This window comes from Centroberyx gerrardi, chromosome 1, assembly GCF_048128805.1.
Source record: "Centroberyx gerrardi isolate f3 chromosome 1, fCenGer3.hap1.cur.20231027, whole genome shotgun sequence".
Taxonomy (NCBI): Eukaryota; Metazoa; Chordata; class Actinopteri; order Beryciformes; family Berycidae; genus Centroberyx; species Centroberyx gerrardi.
In genome coordinates, this window is record NC_135997.1 from 6,532,191 (window position 1) to 6,553,366 (window position 21,176).

General features: G+C 41.9%; 1 protein-coding gene across 5 annotated transcripts in view; it reads right to left on the reverse strand.

Annotated features, from left to right (window-relative positions):
• Positions 1-21,176, reverse strand: part of myo9aa (myosin IXAa) — a 112,127-nt gene that overhangs the window by 13,668 nt on the left and 77,283 nt on the right. For all 5 annotated transcript variants that reach the window (XM_078288297.1, XM_078288279.1, XM_078288254.1 and 2 more), the window contains 13 exons: positions 20,312-20,433; positions 17,728-17,869; positions 15,348-15,543; positions 13,491-13,610; positions 11,631-11,706; positions 6,770-6,910; positions 6,039-6,078; positions 5,822-5,944; positions 4,276-4,356; positions 3,948-4,058; positions 1,982-2,104; positions 1,135-1,284; positions 190-494 (listed from right to left, as the gene is read on the reverse strand). In XM_078288297.1, the coding sequence (XP_078144423.1) occupies positions 190-494; positions 1,135-1,284; positions 1,982-2,104; positions 3,948-4,058; positions 4,276-4,356; positions 5,822-5,944; positions 6,039-6,078; positions 6,770-6,910; positions 11,631-11,706; positions 13,491-13,610; positions 15,348-15,543; positions 17,728-17,869; positions 20,312-20,433 (1,730 nt within the window). The remainder of the gene's footprint in view (positions 1-189; positions 495-1,134; positions 1,285-1,981; positions 2,105-3,947; positions 4,059-4,275; positions 4,357-5,821; positions 5,945-6,038; positions 6,079-6,769; positions 6,911-11,630; positions 11,707-13,490; positions 13,611-15,347; positions 15,544-17,727; positions 17,870-20,311; positions 20,434-21,176) is intronic.

Here is a 21,176-nt window from a genome sequence, read left to right on the forward strand (position 1 = left end):
TTTTTAACCAGCTTGTGCAGAAATCATGCACAAAGGTAAAAAGGTTTTGCAAAACTGACTACATCCAAAACTGAATTTTTTAGGAAAAACTTGAGTACTAGAAAACAACAGCACTGGTAATACTACTAAGGATAGTGTATTGTAGTGTGTTTTGGAGGCTAAAGGACGGGGCTTTGCAGTATGGTTTACCTCTGTCTGGCTAGATATCCTCTGCTCACTGCTTGTAGTTGCACCACAGTGTCATACAGGCGCAGGTAGGCTTCTCTGGCTCGATGACAGCGCCAGGCTGTCTGAATAACCAGTGCTGCCGTGCAACGCCGATACAGCCATAACCTCCACGCCCTCTGGAGCACCACGGCAGCCTCCCTCCACAGCCTGAACCTCCGGCGCTCCCTGTACCCCCGCCAGTGTGTCTGGAGGCACAAAGCTGCTCCCTCCTGGACACTGAGGTCGTAGTCCTCCTCCGCTGTGGACCGGTACACACGCCACCATTGCTGTGAAAGGAAAATTACAATGTTGAATGTATATATTATTTTCATAACACAGTGATGTAGTTTCTAAGGATCTTCACAGTGGCAACCTATATTTACTGAATGGACTGTAGTAATTTCATGAAAGTCTCTGGAAGTTTAATCAAAGCTTTAATTTAGTAGTGTCTTTTAGTCCCGGAGTAGCTCCAATCTTCTTTTATGGGACCTAAAAATAAATTAAATCCAAACTAGGCTGGACAAATCTGTGAGTGACAAGTTGACTTAGATTGCAGTTGCAAATTGTCATTTTAGAACTTAAAACTTCAAAGTAAGATTAATCTTAAATTAGTAACTTCAAAAGGTAAGATAAAACACTTTTAATCATTTCAAATTTAGTGTTGCACTGTTAATGCCTGGCTTCGCTACAGTCACAGCAGATTTTAAAGGGTTAAAAAGGCATTTTTGTCTAGCATTTTAGATAGATTTATTCTATTGATGTCTGTAAAACTGGCCCCAAGTAGTTCCCCAAGTAATCAATTTAGTTTATCTACACAGTGATAATTCATACAAGCAAAGTGATAAAAAAAATCAGATAAAACAAGTGATAAAAATACAGAGGGAAGAGATGCAAATTAGGTAGATGTGGATCAGGCTGACACAGTACCTGGATGCAGACGGCGGCTTCTCTCATCCTGACAAACTGCTTCCTCTCCAGCCGGGCCCTGAAGCGCCGCTGCAGCGTGACGATGAGCCGGAGAACTTCCCTGTGGAGTGAGGCCTGCAGCCGCTGACGCTCAGCCTCCCGCAGGAACACCTGAGAGGAGGGACCACGGTGGAGTCAGCACAGGGTGACACACACACACACACTTAATGAAGAATGAGTTATCCGGCTGTACACAAAGAGACAGACACACACACACACTCTTCCGAAGAGACCTACATACACATATTCACTCACACACATACCTGAGAAACCGCTGGCCGGATACATGGTCACAAGAATGTCAGGTATGATCCTCTAATTATATAGACAGCATCCCAAAGCCATGGACCCCTCTATCATGCCTCATTCATACCATGGACATGCACATGCCAAATATGGGGCACTGTCTTCATTACATCCTTTTGTCCAGGGAAGATGCCTATAGGTAATATAAGGTTATCTCCTCAACACTATCATTTCCCTCCATCTCTGATTCTATGTTTAGTCTGTAATTGAACAGCTTAATAAACTAACCAAGATTCCTACAGGCCTTGATGTACAGGTCTTCTTTACTCTGATGTAAACAAAAGATGGAATTAAATCTCACAAATCCCTTGTTTTGATTTTCTATGATGAGCCTACCCTTTTATTTTCCTTGTGGATAATGGATTGTGTCTCACTTAAAAGATGCAGACAGGATAATACACCCCATTAAAAAATAGATATCAAGCCATCTTCTATATGTTGTGCTGTAGAATTACAATTAGAGGAGAATTACAGACAGGACAGGAGAGGGCAGAGTAAATACCATTGTTCTGCCAACTTGGTACCCATCTGGTGCCAGGTCCAGCTGGTCCAGGTACTGCTGGATGTCCTCCTGGGTTGGACTGGTTCCCTCTGGGAGCAGCACACGGAAGTGATGGACAAAATCCTATCAAGGGAATAAGAGGAGGTGTTAATGAGAAATATGCAATGACCATACAGTATTGACATTTTTGTTGTGGACTGCAGGTTTGTGTCATATGTGCCACAAAATGGTTTGGCACTAAGGCAAGACTTCTGTCCCTAAATGTTGGTGTCTGACAAAACTGGTTAACTGCATTCAATAAATCTGCTAAAGTCATCTTTTTCTAGCTTAGATAGAAAGTATATGAGTGATTGGTTGTGGAATAAACACATTGTGGCCCAGAATTTGAAACAAAACTCTTGACGAGCAGAAGCAGCTGAACCAGGCTCCCTTGACTTCTCCTGAGCAGAAACCAAAGTCGAAAAACGCTGTCACGGCACATGTGGTTTCAGGTAAAGTCCATGCTGTCCATATTTGCAGGGGTTCAAACATCATGACATAAATATGCTGAACTCCCACTATTTAAACTGAGGCCCATTGTCTGAATTCAATACACTCTGCACTCTAGGCTGTAGGGGGTGGACAGGGAAACAGATGCTGTGTTTATACAATTACAAGCATGGGGAGTGTTTCAGAGACCCGAGGACAATGGAGAGGCTCTGTTCTGAAGACCTGAGCTGGGACACAGTCGAGTCTTCGAAAGTGATACATGCCCAAGATATTTCTCATTAGTGCTGACCGCAGCACTAATATGTTTGGAGGAATTTCTGATAATTGAGGATGTCTGATGCTCAAACTATCGTGAGTGAGCAGATAAAAGTAGTTGTCAGAGTTTTATGTTCAGTTATGTCGATTTTAAAGTCAATGAACTAGCAGATTGACCTGATCGCTGCCTGGAAACGTGTCAGTTTGAGAGAACAAAGAAAGTTTGTCATGACAACTGAAATCTCAAGATCACAAAATGGAAATAAATGTGAGAAAAAACATTGGACCACTCCAAAATATTGTGTATCCAACCAGTCACATCCAATCAACACTCAACAGGATCTGCTTTTATTAGTCATACAGCATTTCTAACACGGTTGACATCATTCTTATGAGAGCCAATGCGGTCAAGATGGCTGCCACCTCACATCCCCCGTAATTCCCTCGTGACACATCCGGATGGATCCAGGCTGGTTTGCTCAATCAACATCAACATCAAAGACACGTTGTTAACAAATGAATTCATCACTGGCATCTAAACTCGCGGAAATATGTGTGTGTGAGTGGAAAGTGTGATTCAGGTTTTGGGATTTTGACAGGAGGGTTGAAATAGATAATGCACCAGTGGCCTCCACACCCTTACACAGAAGGAAGATGTTAATGTGGCCTGATGGAACCGGCACTCCTTTCACCGTTTGTATTATAGAGTGTCTCCTTCTTGGATAAAATGATACTTAGCAATTCTAGACTAATTAGGGAGTACACTACCAGTCAAAAGTTTGGACACACCTGATTGAATGAACTCTGTTTTTCATTATCTTAAAGCCATTTTGATCTAAAGGCTTATGCTTAAATGCTTGAAATTTGTTTTTTTTTACCAATATAAATAGTGAAGTTGATGCCTATGTATGGATTTCTTTCCAAAGCCTTTGCCTTTCCATCAAGGCAAAGGGCGGCTACTTTAAAGCATCTAAAATATAAGATCGTTTTGTTTTTGGTCACTGCATAATTCTATGTGTGTTATTTCATAGTTTTGATGTCTTTACTATTATTCTAAAATGTGAAAAATAGTAAGAAATAAAGAAAAATGTGTGTCTAAACTTTTGACTGGTAGTGTATCTTCAGTGGTATATGTGTGTGAGTGTGTGTGTGTGTGTGTGTGTGTGTGTGTGTGTGTGTGTGTGTGTGTGTGTGTGTGTGTGTGCATATGCCTGTGTGTTACCTTGAAGCTGTACTTGATGTTGTAGCCGGACTGGCGGATGCGTACAGTCTCCAGCATACCTGTGTAACGTAGCTGCCTCAGCACCAAGGCATCATTGAAACGTAAAGGCAGCTGAGAAAGAGAAAGCGAGAGGAAGAGTGCAGGAGAGGGGAAAAAAGAGAGAGAAAAAGAAAGAGGAGGAGAGATAGGAGGGAGAGGATAAAGAGAGTGAGAGAGGGAAATGATAAACAGCTTTAGAAAAGCCATAACTTCAAGGGAAATGAAAAACGCTTTGAAAACTAAACCATAACAGTCAAACTGGCTGCGCTCTACAGTGAGCATACTGTACCTTCTCAGCATTGGAACGGATACACTTGACAAAATAGGGCTCAGACTGACCCAGGGTCTCCATTAGCTTATTGAGAGAGGCCTGAAGAATGAGACACAACAACAAGACGTCAGCCTCAACACAAAGCCAGACTGTAACAAACTAAAGCATATTGGTTTTGGTGTTCCACAGTTGTTTGACAGGGAGAAGTCAAAGTCAGGTGGCTTTGTCAGCTGTGAATAACTGTTGTTCCAACTTTTAATGCAACTGTTTACTGCAAAATAAAAGGGGATCATAAACACCATCATAGCATGTGTCTGCCCTCTGCTGCCTACAATAGAGAGCTGGATTTGAGGACGAGGTGCGTTCTGTAAAACCCTCTTCAGAAAGTGTTTGACTCCACCGAGGCTCAGCTGCACCTGGTGCACATGCACGGCAAAACCGACTGTTTACAAATGTGTATGTTCCATCAATGTGTCTATGTAAGCATGTGGTTGTGTGACAAAAAGAAACCATGTGTGCAGTACTTCCCTATGCATTTAGTGTGTGTCTGTGTGTGTGTGCACGTGTCAGCATGTGTGTGCGATATTTCAGTGGCAAGAGGAATTCTCCACCTCCTCCATGGGAGATTAAAGCAATCAGCCCCAGCACAGGATGTGGGAAGTGAAGTCATCCACACAGTAGAGGCCGGGGCCGCCTGCCAGAGGGGCCTCACACTCATCTCTGCCCCCCGGGGGCCCAGAGGCGGAGGGTCGGGTTAGCTTAGAAATAAATCAATTAGAAAATAGCTGTTTTGGTTGTTGCTGTTGTTCTGAGCTGGCGTGTGGTACTGGTTGCCAATGATAGCTTTTATCAGATATGAATTATCTAAAGATAGTCAAATAATTCTGAATGATCCTGACAGTTTGCTAAATATGTACGGTTCACAAATTATGCAGAACGTCTATTATTTGACAACTTTCCCCCTTGTTTTCAGTAGTTTTGATGGTTGTTCACGAGTTTTAGGTCTGGACGACTTTTATTTTTAACAAGAATCAATACTGGTAAAACAAAGTTACCTTATTGCCTTACTGTTTTCATTGACAAATCTCACATGAATTTAGAGGGCGTCAGTGTGGAATTCAAAAAGGGTTTGGCAGTATCTGAGAAAATGTGAACTTTCTCACCAAATCAGGACATTTATGAGATATTTATACTCTTTTTAAAACACCCCGACATGATGTCATACATCTACGACCTTTGGGTGGGTATGTGAAGTACGTAATAGGTTTCACACACACACACACACACACACACACACACACACACACACACACACACACACACACACAAATCAGACAGCGGACAGTAAATGCTGTGGCCAGCCAGAAAGCTGTGGTTTCACCAGCAGCCAACTGAAAGGGACACACCTTGTTTTTATCATATTCACAGCTGGATGGAGCTGTCTGGTTGGAGGGGGATTCCTCAGTCCAGCTCAGGCTAATCATATGATTTCTCTGGTGTGAGCGCTGAATGGCAAAACACAGAGCCATACCATAGCCTGTATACGTGTGTGTGTGTGTCTGACCTGGAACTGTGCACTGATGCTGGGTGGTTTCTTCTTCTTGTGGAGGTGAAGCAGTGACTTGGTGATGCGGTCGTGGAGCGTCAGGTTGCTGAGGTACTTCAGTGACTTCACATCCAGTAAGTGCTGCAGGTGAGGACAGAGTCAGCTGGTAACACTAGCAACAAGAGATCAGATTACATGCCTGCTATGTATCAGTAATAGTTATGCTGTAGTTTACCTTTGGAAGAGAGGGCTTAGATTTGTAGTTTTTGTTCCTCCTGTTTAAAAGACAGAAGTTATTCTCGGTCAGACAGAAATCCAGCTGGAAAGAGCACAGAGCAACAGCAAAATAGATTCCACTGCTAATAAAGTGTGTTGGCCCTCAGTTTGGTCTTGCAATCGCAGGTGAAAACCAAAAGGTAACCTGTTGTTATGAAGTAAAAGGTCAACGAAGCATTGCCCTAATTCCAGAAATCTTTCCCAAGTGGGTCATGTCCCCGTCAGTAATGTGAAAGTTTATTGATCCCTGCAGGGAAATTCTCTTCTCCACAGGGAGGTCAGAGGTCAGGGTCAGCTACAGAACAGCAGCCCTGGAGCTGGTAGGAATTCAATGATTGCTAAAGGACAGTTCAGCAGGGCAGATGTTTGATGACACTGGGCTTGAACCTGGGCTGTTCAGTTTTAAAGATGGTCTCTAACCACTAGGCCCCCCTGCTGCCCCAAATAACAACAATAGTGTGGAATAAACTTGAGTTCTTGGTGAGTTATTTGGTAGTAGAAGGATGAATGGATGCTGAACTGAAAGAAAGCACAGCTCTTATTGTCCTAAAAATAATGTTTAAGTAAAAAATAAATGAAAACCTCAGGGAAAAGCTGAAAACCTGAGGGGAAACTAATTTCTAGTGAGTGTTGAAGGCTAGTTTGGCTCGTTAATGTGGCTGAGGACGGGTGTTGTTTGTTGTTACTGACATGAGGATGCCGTGGGCCCTCTCCAGGAGCTTGCTGCTGGTGGAGTTGACAAAGATGCCGTCTTCCTCCGTGTTGGAGCCGCTGGATGACAAGCGGCTCTGTCGACCCACACGCCCGTTCCAGCCGAGGCCCGGAGAATCCCTGGGGACGAACATACACACACAATTTCTCTCTTTCTTTCTTTTAGATTTCTTTCAATTAACAGACAGAAGTAATTGACTGTTAACGGTGTCATATTATTCAATTTCCATGGATTTGTTTTCAGATGTACAATGTCGCAGTATAAAAATAATGTGCTTAATGCTGTTTTTAAAATTGCTATACTTTAATTAATAGGGTATTTTTAAAAGGTTCCTATACAGTATATGCAGAACAGTTCCAATATCACAGTTCCAGTTCCCCTGATTCAAATGACGTAAACCTGCTGTATTCCAGACGGTGCATCACTTCAAATGCTGCCTTCCTGCCAGATTGAAAGGATTTTACCCTTTTTTCCTTTTGTAGGGAGGGGTGCCAATAAGGACCATGTCCAGTTGTGAAGCAATAACTGAAATTAGTATGAAATTTGCCTGTCAAAATGGATTTCAGCTTTCAAGTTCCTACCAGGTCCCCTTTGACTTGTTGGATCATTAAAATCACTGTAAGCAATATTTGTCATGTCTTGATTTTCTACTGTCGAGGTTTGTTTTTCAGCTCAGGGTTAGTTCTTCTGTTCTGTTCTGTGTTCATGAGTTTAAGGTCCACTGTAACCCACACACAGACTTGAGCAGATGCTCTTCCTCTATTTTAGAGACTGTTAATTATAGTAAACAACATTACTTGTCATTCAGTCATCAGTAAGTGCTTAACAACATAGTCAACTGTGATATGATATGAAAATGACTTCTAACATCAACTTTTCTATGGATTTAAACTAAAGTAAAGATATGTCACTAGTGGAAGCTCAGTGGAAAAAAAGAAGAAGCTTGACCTCTATGCAACGAATAAGATAAAATAATACTACAGTGTCCTCTGAATTAAATCTGATGTTTCATTTGCATATGAAAACAATAGAAATGATTTGTATTATACGTGGGCTGGTTAAGATGACACTTGGTTTGACTGCAATGTCTTTTTGCTGAAGATTATACACTGAATATACAAAATATTAGGGACATATTCCTGATATTGAGTTGCAGCCCCTTTTGCACAATCCACATCTCAATTGTCTCAAAGCTTAAAAATCCTCCACTAAAAAAAATCCTCATCTGCTTATCTTTATCTCCTCCTTTGTGATTGGTACAGATTTAATAAGGGAAATCAATATTTTGTACATTCAGTGTAAATTGTACTCTTATGGATAAAAAAAAAATGACCACTCTGGCAATGTTAAGGAACTTATTAACTTATGGGAAATTATTTTGTATTTGTTAACGGGAAAATATATAGAGATGTTCTGAGGAGGGAATGTGACCAGTAGAGGCATTAGTGGACAGAGAGTGGAGTTATTCCTCTACATAACAAACCTCACAGGGCTAAACCTCAGGCCTCAAGGTAAACCCTAACCACCTGACCTGAAAATAAACACTGGGGTTTTTTTGATAAACACAGCGGTCAGGTGGGATGGCCAGGTGGTGAGGTCACGGTTAAAACCATTTACCAATCTAAACTATTTTAGTGGAGAGGAGAGGAGAGGAGTGGAGAGGAAGAGAAGAAGCAATGAGAGGAAGTGAGAGGAGAGGAGAGGAGAGGAAGAGAACAAGAGAGGAGAAGCAATGAGAGGAAGTGAGAGAAGATGATAAGAGAGGAGAGGAGAGGAGAGGCGAGGAGAAGCAATGAGAGGAAGTGAGAGAAGATGATGAGATAAGAAGAGGAGAGGAGAGGAGAGGAGAGGAGAGGAGAGGCGAGGAGTGGAGAGGAAGAGAAGAAGCAATGAGAGGAAGTGAGAGAAGATGATAAGATAGAAGAAGAGGAGAGGAAAGGAGATGAGAGGAGAGGAGAGGAGTGGAGAGGAAGAGAAGAAGCAATGAGAGGAAGTGAGAGGAGAGGAGAGGCGAGGAGAGGAGAAGCAATGAGAGGAAGTGAGAGAAGAAGAGGAGAGGAGATGAGAGGAAAGGAGATGAGAGGAGAGGAGTGGAGAGGAAGAGAAGAAGCAATGAGGGGAAGTGAGAGAAGGAGAGGAGAGGAAGAGAACAAGAGAGGAGAAGCAATGAGAGGAAGTGAAAGAAGATGATAAGAGAGAAGAAGAGGAGAGGAGAGGAGATGAGAGGAGTAGAGAGGAAGAGAGAAGAGAGGAGAGCAGGAAGGTGAGAGGAAAGGAGCAAAAAAGCAACTGAGGTGCCAAAGAAAAAGCAAGAAGCAAGATGAAAGACAATCATCCACTTCTTGCGGTATTAATCAGGATATACTGCAGGTACAGCAGCAGCAGTCCATCATGGATTGAGCTTGCCGGGCCATAGGAGGCTTAAGGTTTGTTTTCCACTCTCGTGATTTACAGGAATCTCTCCTGCTGTGTCACAAGCCACACACAGTGACACATGCAGTAGCTGGATGTGTGTGGGAACCCAATATGTTACTAACAGGGGAGTTGAGTCATTTCTAGAAGCAAGATGAGGCGGGACACGAGTGTAGGGAGAGGTTTCATGGCTAATGAGAGTCAATATACAACCAGCAGGTGAGAAAGTAGGGCTTTTGGATTTTCTTTGTAGGGCCAGCAGCTGGGGTTTAAAGTACTTTTCCACTGTCAAAACACTAAAAACTTGGTTTGTCAGATAAATAAATGAGGCTCATTCTGGATTCCTATGTGGCCTTTAAATGTTGGCACCTCTAAAACTCAACCAGAGAACCTAGTCTTTTTTATTGGAGACACACCAAAGGATTGTTTTCAGGGTAAAAAAATCATTAGAAGTCCAACAGCGCAGAGAGCTTGGAAGTATAATCTGTTACAGTACGACTCAACTTAAGATCTCATCAATCTTGCGATATTTTCCTTTGTGGTCAAATTAGAAAATGCTGCGTTTTAAATTTGAGATACATCTTCTGTCTGTTTAGTGTAGTTACACCGAAAGCATTTTGGACACGGGCTAAAAAGTCAAGCCAAGGTGTGGCCGGTCTTAACAGTCTTTCCACTTGTTTTCCTCTCTTTGGAGGCCAAGGAAGAAACCCTGAGGAAGCTTCTATAACAGCCAGGACTCTGGTCCAACATCCATATCACAGTTCAGGGCATAACCCCACCGTCCCAGAAGAGGAGCAGACGTTCCTATGATTTAAACTGCCGGGCCAATGACTGTACAGCATGATGATTATAAATTACAACAGGTTCCCATAAAGCTATAGGAAAAAAGGCCACAGTGGCTATATATATGGTTTCCTTTGTGATAGATTTCTAGATTCATATTGTGTTCTTATATAATCCTCAGACTAGTGATTAAGGGTTTATTTGATTGATGCGACCAAGAAGTCATTTTTTTATGCCACTATGTGATGTAATGTAATAAACAATAAGCACAAACCTTCTGTTCGCATCTGGCCTACAATAATAAGGAGAATTTCTCCCCAGTCGAATATTTATCTCTGTAAATGGTGACAGTACAATATGCCTTTGTGGTGACTGTTTATCTCCACAGTCTCCCTGAGAGTCCCATAAAGCAGTGCACTGTCCGCCGCAGCGTCCAGCCGAGGAGCACCCTGCTGCGCCGCACTATTTATCGCTCCCTGGACGCTCCTCGAAAATGCATAACTCTGACTTTACGTCACGCAGGAAGCAGCTGCGTGGGGCTTCAGTGCTCCCTTAGTATGCTGGGTGGAGTGTGTGTGCATGTGTGTGAGTTAGGGAGAGAGAGAGAGAGAGAGAGAGAGAGAGAGAGGGGCAGAAGGAGGGCAGAGGTTGCAAATCACATTAAGGGGGACTTTAACAGCCCCGGACTGCGCTCCTGTGTAACAAAAGCAGTGTTGTGCGCGCCGCCCTGCGCTGCCAGCCGTGGTCGAGGGCCTGCTAATCTCACGGTCCAGAGCTAATTAGAGGAGGTGGTGGACCGGGGCCTCGGCGGGGCCGTGCGAGGGGAACGCTGGGGGTCACTGCACAGTCATCACTTATTCTTCTGAAAGGCATGTTGCTTCTGTCTCAATGCCCAGTGCCGAATATATCTGCTGTTTTCTAGTTCATTCAGATTTTTTAATTTTTTATTTATAAGGCTTGGTAGAGCATCTCAAAGGACGATATTACAAGTCTGGTGATGTCGACAGGTTGCTCACTTATCTTTATTGCATGTGGGGGGGATGCGAACAAACACTAATTTTACACTCTTAATTTGTTTTAAACATAATTTTTTTGTCTTTTTCACCTTCATCAGACAGATCAAAGTAGAAAGAGACAGGAAAGATTGAGAGATGACATGCGACAAATGTCCTGGGCCGGATTCGAACCCACAACGTCATGTTTACACGGCACACACCTCAGACCACTGAGACACCAGGACGCCAGAGTAAGTTAATTTGACCCAATACATATGCTCACCTGAAATTGGGTGGACTGAACAGAATAAATTACATTGTTCTGACCTGGTATAATATTTTTGTATGCAAAAAATACCCAGAAACAGAAGCTGACATGCCGTATTTTGTCTCATTTGATCTGAAATACAAATTTCATGAGTGTGCTGCAAAAACAGCCAATTTCACTTCTCCGTGCCTATACCTGTGCTTTTCACTCTCACACTGACACACACATATCTGAGGTACTTTATGAATGCAGATCCTGACCAGTCATTAGGAAGATCTGGGTCTGCATTCATAAAGTATCTCAGAATATGAGAAATGTATTTCTTCAGACATTTCTATGTTTTATACGGTCACATGAACTTGACGCTCCACAGACTCTTACCGTGGAGATTTCTCATTGACGGTGTTGCTCCCCTGTAGGTCTGAGAGTGGAGTACGCGGACTCTTTCTGGTCACACCTGATCACCAACAGACAGGATTACAGCATGTGAGGGAACACAAACACACACTCACACACACACACAGACAGACACAGACACACACAGACATAGACACTCTCACACACACACAAACAAACACCCCAAACCTACCAAACCATCCCAAGCAAAGACAAAACACACTTCTGACACCATGTGACACTCTGGTGTTATTGCAATGAGTGTTATATGCCTTTTTATAGGAAACTGAATCTAGATGATTTAATATTAAAATAAGATCTGAGAGGTTAATAGTGAGTTTGTCTTGTTAGTGTCGTGAGAATTATGGAAGATGATCCTGAAGAGTTATTTGGTTTAGTCTGGACTGTAGGTTTGCTTGAAAATTTGCTCAGTTACAGTCAGTTATTTGAAATGCCAATATTCAAAACACATTTTTTCCACAATCATTTATGTTGTTATACAATGTGAACTCCATTTCTGAGAAGTTTTTGTTTCTTTCCTCCGGCCAAACTGAATGGATAGTCAATTTAGAGAAGTAAAATTTGAGTGAAATAGTATTGGCCTCCAAATGAGACCAGAAATGGATTTAATCCACATAACTTTGTTCCAAAACGATGATGGCTGGGGTTTTGGCAGTAGTGAACTCAGTGTCAGTCTGATAAGCCTGGAATTGCCAGAGGAAGTGATATAATCCATACACCAGCATTCCATCTTAACCTACAGCCAATCAATCACAGTGATGAGAAACAGAGGGATCTAGAGTGTGTTAGACTTCTTAAAAAGTGATCCGGCTGAGTACTTTATCAACTACAGTGTAGTCAGACAGCCAACAGACTTAACAGTATACCGTTTTCAGTTTCATCACTTTGTGCAACATTTTCACTTTCATCCGGTGCTGCAGGGTGGTACAAAACAAAACAAAACAAAAAAAACCCAACACAAACACATTTGACTGTAGTGAAATGTTTGCTGAGGAAAAGTGACCTTTGGAAGAATTGTGTGAAATACTAAACATACAGGCCTACTGTATGTTCTTCACCACATGTAAACCTGTTACAATTGACTGTGAGCAAGTTAGTGATTATGATGTGAAGATCTGTATCCCAACTATGTCATTCTCTTCCCCTCAGTCTGCTATCACCGTCACCAGCCTATTGAGATTAGTGCCAAGGAAGTTGGTGGGTTTTAGACTTGTGCCGTGGTGGAGAAGCAATGTCTCAACTACACCCACTGCACAATAGACAGGACCAGACATGAAAGCATAGCTGTATAATATTATGGACGAATAAAAGCTGTGATGGACACCTGGCAGTGTTACTGTGCCCTTCCCCCAGACCAAAGTTGGTTAACAGAGCGACAAAACGGCTGACCCATGCATAAGAACCATGCAACTGTGGGCTAGGCCCATAAGGACACAGAGTTAGTGACAGAATGGCAGAAGCGAAGTGAACAACATGCGGGACAGATTGAGAACACATACATGCAGGTGCATAAGAGAGGGGGAAGAGGGAGACAGAGGGAGTGGAGACCAACAAGCATCTAGTCTAATGGTAGAAAATAAGAGTTCTAACATTTGTGATGAGGGACAAATCCCAAAAAACGGAGCAAACTAAAACTCAAGAAATGATGTCTCAGTATTTCTGGACATGTATCCTTTTGATCTCTCTTGATCAGGAAAATACCACACTAGGGACACTGGCTAGAGTAGTACAAGTTGATGATGTTGGTCTGCCTCATCCCTACAGTTTCCCACCTCACGGTATGGCATGAAAGTGGGAGGAGTTATTGTCGTATTGCAGCCTTACTGTACTTCTCCTCTTTGCACCTCTGCAGGATCTCTAAGCTTCTCTGATGCACAGGGTGCTGCAGAAAGCTAAAACTATCCACACTTTTCAAAACTGCACAGGGAGCAGCGTCATCATGCCCTTGGAGAAGCGAAACAAAAAGAAAATATAGAGGAGAAGAAGAAAAAAAAAACACAAGGAAAGAGAAGGGGGGGAAAGAGAGAGAAACGACAGATTAGACAGCGAAGAAGAGATCAAGAGATGCAGTCATCTACTGGAGAGATACCTGTGCAAGACTTTTGGAGAGAAGATAATTCACATTCAAAACTGCAGTTGGCGGCAGCAGTGGGATTTGAGTCTCCCCCATTGCAGTTCTGTGTGCAGGTGTAATTTGGACTGGCAGTGACAGAGTTCGCCCCTTAGCTGAGACGTTTCCACAGTGTCACCTTTAAGGGTTTTCTGTCATCTGATAGTAGAGCGTACATTCATAACTCTCTCTCCTCTTAGACAAGGGGAGGTTTTATTTTGTAGTGTTCAATTTAAACTTAGCCCGTACAAATTTTTGAGTAATCATAAAGACTTAGCTCATGGAAAAATGCATATTTATGTCAAATACAACATTGTCAGTCTGTATGAGTCTCCTAGAGGGAAGGTAAGGTCTTCCTACAGGTTTCCTTGGGCGACACTAAGATCTTCAGATTTTGGTTGGGAAGAAGGATTTCTAAGAGCTACGGAAGGATTAGCAAAGGATGAAAGATTTCTAAAAAAAAAAAAAAAAAGCATCTATTTTCACATCACCACATCTACATGTAATATTTCTACTAAGGGGAGAAGAGGGTGCAGTGCGGAAGTCTGAATCACACAATGGCATCGACCAACGCTGACAGAGCACCTGATGGCAGAATCCACTGCAAATCAAGTACAGCTACAGCACTAAACGCTAAGGGAAAGAAGGCATTCATTATAGAGCCAAAGCTGAGGGAGAGAGAGAGAGAGCAACAACTACTGTATACATGGCAGCACCACTAGCACTATGCACATATACTACAGTACAGTGGCTGATGAAACACAAACGGTGGTGGAGGTAAAGGAATCTATAAAGAACGACAAGGCATCATCACTGCATGGCAGGAATACATGGCAGCCAAACTGAAAAACTATGATTACAGTTTCATGCCATTTACTGGCTGAATAGGATTTGTTTATTTTTCTTTTAAGTGTGGGAGTTCTAGTTTATTTCAGAAGTGGCAGACGCACCTGTTGTCTGCCAGCATTGAAGTTACATCAAAACAAGCTCAAAAATTGACAAAGCCAATAAACTATGTGCTTCAAAAATACAACAAAATGAGTTAGCAAACCAAATAATAAAATGACCATAATTCACTCACCTGGATTGATAGGCTACTGATTCACCACTATTTCTACTGTACTGATTGCTTTTCAGTTCGACTCCCATAATGCTCAGATGCCATGCAGTCAATCATGATCCCTTCCTTCTTTATAGATTCCTTGATGGAGGTCTGACACAGCCTGAGCTCTAACCAGACTAGGGAATTCACACACTAACTTTTTCTAATACAATTTTTCTGCATGTGTTTTTGCATATGTGCACCAATGTAGGCCAACATTGCCAAATGTACAACTGAAAAACAGAGGGACAGATAAAACATATATGCTTGCCTCCATACAACAAAAAAGGATCACAGACATTTGTTGACCATATACATTTGTTCTAAGCTTTTCCAACTATACAGCTGCAAGGACCTCAAACAAGATTTCTCCCTCCTCTCTATCTCCTGCATCTGGTTTCTTAGGTGCTCTGTCCTATCGCTGTACTGTACGTGTCTCTGTACAGCTTCTGTTAGTGCGAGCGCTCACCAGTCTTCTTCTGCGTGTGTCTCTTCCCAGCCTGTCTGAAGGCCACCAGGGCTCTGAAGTAGGCTCGGAGTACCGCCCAGCGGAAGGTGGCCGAGGGGTCGATGCCGATCAGCCCGCAGATGAAGGCGTTCTTGCTGCTCTTCAGGAGAGCCACGATGTCCGGACGCATGTGGTCCGTGTTCTTCTCCCTGAAGTCCTGTGTGTGTGTGTGTGTGTGTGTGTGAGAGAGTGTGAGAGAGAGACAAAGATGAACAGACAGAAATGGAGATGGATGAATTTCTTCCCATTCACCTCGCAGTCTTGAAAATACTGCAGGTTAGGTTAGCTGATGCATTTCAACCTGCAAAATAAACTCTTTACTGTTCAGCCTCTAAACTAGTCTGTCTCTACAAACTTCAGTTGGAATCTATTATGACTAGTGTAACAAATTAGGGAAGGATTTTGCCTGGGACACCATTATGTAAAACATGGAGGAAATAACTACAGTGGTATTATGAAGATCAAGTGGTTACCCAACAGAGCAACACTTGGCATTGTGGTTTCGAATGGAGGGAAACACCATAACTATGTCACTAAAAAACCCCTCAAATTATCAATAACGATAGACTCTGAACTGCATTCCAAAAGCAATAATTTAGGTTCTTTCTTGTTTGTTTTCATAGTGCAGTTCTTTCTGATTTATGCCTGTTACAACTGTTAATGTAACAAATTACCATTAACATAATGAAGCATTAACCTAATAAAAATTTGCAGCTAATACTGTAATAATCCTGTTAATGTAATAAAGGCTACATAACATTAATATAACCTTTTTTCCCTGTTAGCGTAATAATTATCAAAATGTTTAAATGATCATCAAAGACCTCTTCCATACACATTCATTCCTTTTTCAGCTGTAGCAACATAATTAATTAATAACTGAAATGAATGGGTGACAGTTGTATACTGAATTTTGACTATTATTAGATTATCAGCGTAGTTTTAACCCAATACTGCAATACTTATTGTAGTTGTTATAGTAATGCTAAGTAACCTTTATCACATTAATGGGAAATGTATTGCGCTGACAGGATTATTACACTATTAAGTGCAAATTATTATTACGTTAATGGTTTATTAAGTTAATGGGAAGTTGTATGTTAACAGTTATAACAATGCTACTGTGTTTGCCACCGTTTCTTCAAACCTGAGATGAAAACTGCACAAGATGCATTTTAAGATGCATTCCAATGCGTTGGAATTTCACTGGTTGACTGCATGTGGCAGAATATGAGAAGGCTGTTGTTCATGGTAGTAACTCTGAATAAATGCCCAGACCTGCACAATAGGTGAAAGGGTCCTTGGGATGCCAGATCTTGATTTGGTTGTGTAATACGACTGTGGTTGGGGCTCATGCCAAGAAAGTGATTAAAAATGCCTCTCTATTGTTATGTGTGAGACTTTACACCCCATTTACTGGCTCTGCATGATGAACGAGTCGCAGTGTGGCTACTGTAGTTCATACAAGTTCATGCTGTAGTTCACTGTTTGTAGTTCATACAACTGTGTGTGTGTGTGTGTGTGAGTGTTGGGAGGCACATTTTACAAGAGTTTGAACTTAAAAAGTTTTAATAACCTATAAATTTCCTCCTGGCATTCAAAGACTACGCCGATCAACAAGTTACTCAGTGGAGCCGGAAGGAGGTTTGTGGCAATCGATAATGTAATACTCGAAAATGTAATAAAACCTGTTAATGTACTAAATTATATTATGTAATTACATTAACTGGTAATGAATACATCAAAAGGCTGTAACATTTTAACTGGTGATGTAATAATAGTATTGACTAATAATATAATTTTTCTAATTCTTATGAGGTATTACATCATTAATCAAATTATTATTACATCAATTAAAATGTTACACCCCTTTAGAGGTAATAATCGCAAGTTTATGTAATAATATGATGATATTACACTATCCAGAAATGTATTACATTAACAGGTTTTATTACATTTCGCTGTTGTTGGGTGAAAACTTCATAAATCCAGTTTTGGTGACTTTCATGTTTTAACTTCAATCAAAGGATTACATGGTTAGTTCTTGAAAAGTCGACATTTGGGAGATACAAGGTTTTCACCCAACAGTGACGATTTTCAAACCCATTTAGATGGATATTTTTATTACATTTTGACACGTTATTACATCATCAGTTGCTACAAGGTTTGTGACCAGGATGTCACCAGTATGAATCCACAGACTGGCTGGGTGAGTAATGCTCTCCCTCCCACAACAAAATCTCACAAATTACAAAATCCAGGTGAGGATTGGTTGCAGTTTCTCTTTCCTTTCTGTCCAATTACAAATACTTTTCAAGGCAAGATGAGGACAGCCACTGACCTTGATGCCATACTTGACTTTGCCAGCGTAGTGTCGGATAATGAAGGCGGGCTCCATGACGGCAGGGAACTCGATGTAGCTGTTGCCCTCATGCTGCCGCTTAAACTTATCCAACAGAGTCTGGTTGGTGGCTTGGGGGAAGCTGAAACAAGGACAGGGGAGTTCAGTCTGTGTCTTCCCCCAGGCAAGCTGTACATCAAAAGGGTTTCCACATCCGTTGTCAAAAGGAAAATGCATTAAGAGAGGAGGAACACGGCAGGCGTTCTGCAAGGATATCGCAATGTTGCGTACTCTCGTCATGTCTAGTTTCGTTTTAAGCTGTGAACTGGGTCATGATGAACACTCAAGTATGAATCACACTGGATATATTCTACAGGTCCCTGATCTGCTCATCTGACACAACACATTAATTAAAATTAAAGGGTCTATGTGTAATTTCTGGTTCGATGCTGGCCTCTATCGTTCAGCGTTGTCATGACAACAACACTCTGCCCTCCATAGAGCGAGACCATCATCAGCATGGTGGGCAGGTTGGACTGTTTCAGAATCGACAACAATTAACGTTCTATCATGTTTTACCGAGTTAGTGCATTCTTTTTTGTTCAGTGGATGCTTGGCGTGATTAGGATCCTGATATCACCACCATTCCTGTTGAGTTTTGGAACATATTAAGATACAGAGTCGCTATTTTGTGTGTGAAGTAACACCACTTCCCCGGCACATAAACGGGCCGGTCCGTTAAAATTCAAGCCGTTTGGAGGATTATATACAAGCCGAATTTACCAGAACACCCTACCACTTAGTAATAAAGTCTCAAATTATATTTTCTGATGTGTGTTTTTTGCCGATAAGTAAGGCAAAAACAAATTGGCAGATTTTTGAATGGACCTTGGCGAGGTAGGAGGGCCTTCAAACAACAACAAAAACATCAGCCTTGGCCCACTCTCTGCAGTGCGTGCGCCGTGACTGTTCACTTTGTTTCTCTCACTACCATTCAGGAACCTCTGCTGATATTTACTAGTCATATTATGCTTCAGTAAAGCAGAAATATTACACATTTAACCTTTAAAGAAATTGTGGTGTCTCTGGTGGCTTGACATTGTAAGAAACACAGACACAGATGCATCAATACCACAGTCTAATCAAATCACCACATTACTTAAAGTGGGGCACTGGAGAAGAGGCGAGTTAACGATGATGGTGAATCTCTGATCTGCGACCAGTTTTGACATTTTCTCCTCTCATGCCGCAGGTTGCAGAGAACCGATGTAAGCTGATCCCAGTTCAGCTCTACCTGGAAGTTCGGGCTAATGCAGTCTGATAAACTCACTTTGCCTCTAGCCCTTTAAAACCCAGAGCCAGGAGTTCCGCAAAAAAATCAACAGCGTACAGGAAGAGAGGAGGGGAGGAATGAGACACCAGGGGTTTAGAAAAGGGGGGAAACTTGAGCTATGAAAAACACACACAGCCAAGGACTCACTGCTTTCCAGCTAAAGTGGGAGGAATTTGAATCAGTGTCCAAATGGAGAAGGGGCGCGTTATTTCTTTTATGAGGAGGGGGGGGGGGATCAAATAGGAAATATCTTTTGTAAAAATAGTCACATTACAGCCATGCTTTTGTGAGGATTAAAGTGGTAAATTGTCTGCGTTTTATATTCCATGAAATTTCACAGAAAAGGCACCAGGAATGCGGTAATGTGCAAAAAGAATTGAGACTCTGAATAGAAACTGCATTAAAGGGCATATTATACAAGGACAGTATGGTCTTTTGTTTTTCACTAAGTGAGTGAGAAGGCCGCATTCCACAGACTGTCAGTAGAAATACACAAACATTTAATTCAACTCACAGTCTTTAAAATGTGACAATACTCCCATCATGTGCATGTGTGTCATACCCTTGAATCCTACGGCTCTATACAGTATTTCAGATCAAAAAGAATTCACACACTATAAAGATAAAAAAACAAAAAGAGGCCAGCTGATGCAAAAAATACCAAAATTGATTTACATGACGACAAGGTGAAAAAAAGGTGCAAAAAATAAATGATGTTTGTGCACTTTTATTTTTGAGCGCAAATTCTTTTTGATCTTCTATGCTCTGAGTTTTTGAATTTATGCACCCGAGACATTTTTAGTTTTTTTTTTGGACTTGACAAAAAGAGCGCAGACATTTTCACTTACCTCTATAGAGTATTGCCCCATAGAGCTGTGCAAGTCTTAATAATTGTATCGGGTCTAGATTCAGGGTTCATTGAAGTTGAGGTTAAGGTTAAACAGTAAGTGTATTGAGGATTGGTAAGAATAGTTGGTGAATGGGGTTGATCTACTCTAAGCTGTAGTCTTAACCTGCTTGAGGTAGCAGATGGGTGGGGTTTGCCACAAAGGGCAATAAAATGTGTTCCCAAAAGAATGAGAGTCATTTTACAGTTTACCTGATGCTCTTTGAATTAGCCCGACGGGATAAACCCCACCCCTCTGCTCCGAGCACTTCAAAGCAAGCGCTCACGATCATAACTCACCACCCACGCTCCAGTCATTAGTTTGGACTGGCCGTACAGGTAGCCAGACAGGCTGACAGACTCACTTGCACTCTTCATCCAGTAGGTGGAGCAGCGCTGTGGGCTTCTTGCTGATCAGGTTGATGCAGCCCGTGTTGTCGATGTAGTCGATGTTGTGCCAGCTGATGCCCTCTGCCCTGTATTCCTCCTGTGGGTCGACACAATACAGAGAGGTCAATATTGCTGCTCACTTTCAATAACATTAAAATAACATTGGCTGCATTTCTCTTGTGGCAACCAAGTCACAGTGATAGCCGCTCTCACAAAACAGTCTTTCATATTGTCATTTCAACATATTTAAATTATAGAGAAAGAAGATTCTTATTGTATTTTTTTTATTTATTTAGGCATTATTTAGGGGAAACAGAGTGGGATGCACAGGAGAGAAGTGTCTGATGGGATTCGATGTCAGACCAGAAGGGGCGTACAGTTCATGTGGCACCACAGGCAACAGACTTTACCACTCGACTATCTCTGGGCAGCCGTAGAAATATGACATCAATGTGTCACCAAACGGGCTGAGAACCCCTCCTATGTAGCATAGACTGTTTTAAATTCCACTACTAAAACAACAATGTTGTTTTGCATGCTTTCATGTTGTCTCACTGCACTATAAAACGCGTCTCGCAGCCCGTCTGGCCTCTCGGTGGTTTAATAATAAGAAAAGCATTCAGAGCATTTAGCAGCGTTCTTCCCTCTACATGTTGTTTTCTCGTGTTCCTGGGAAAGAGAATTAACCAATAAAGACCCTTAATCCGAGGGAGGTTTAATAAAAATCAACGGAATCTCCGTTTTTTCCAGTCCTTTCCTTTCTTTTTAGCCCAAAGTCAGAGAGAGCTGAACAAAACCGGTTAATTCCTGTTGCCTACGCCACTTTCTGTGCAGAGGACA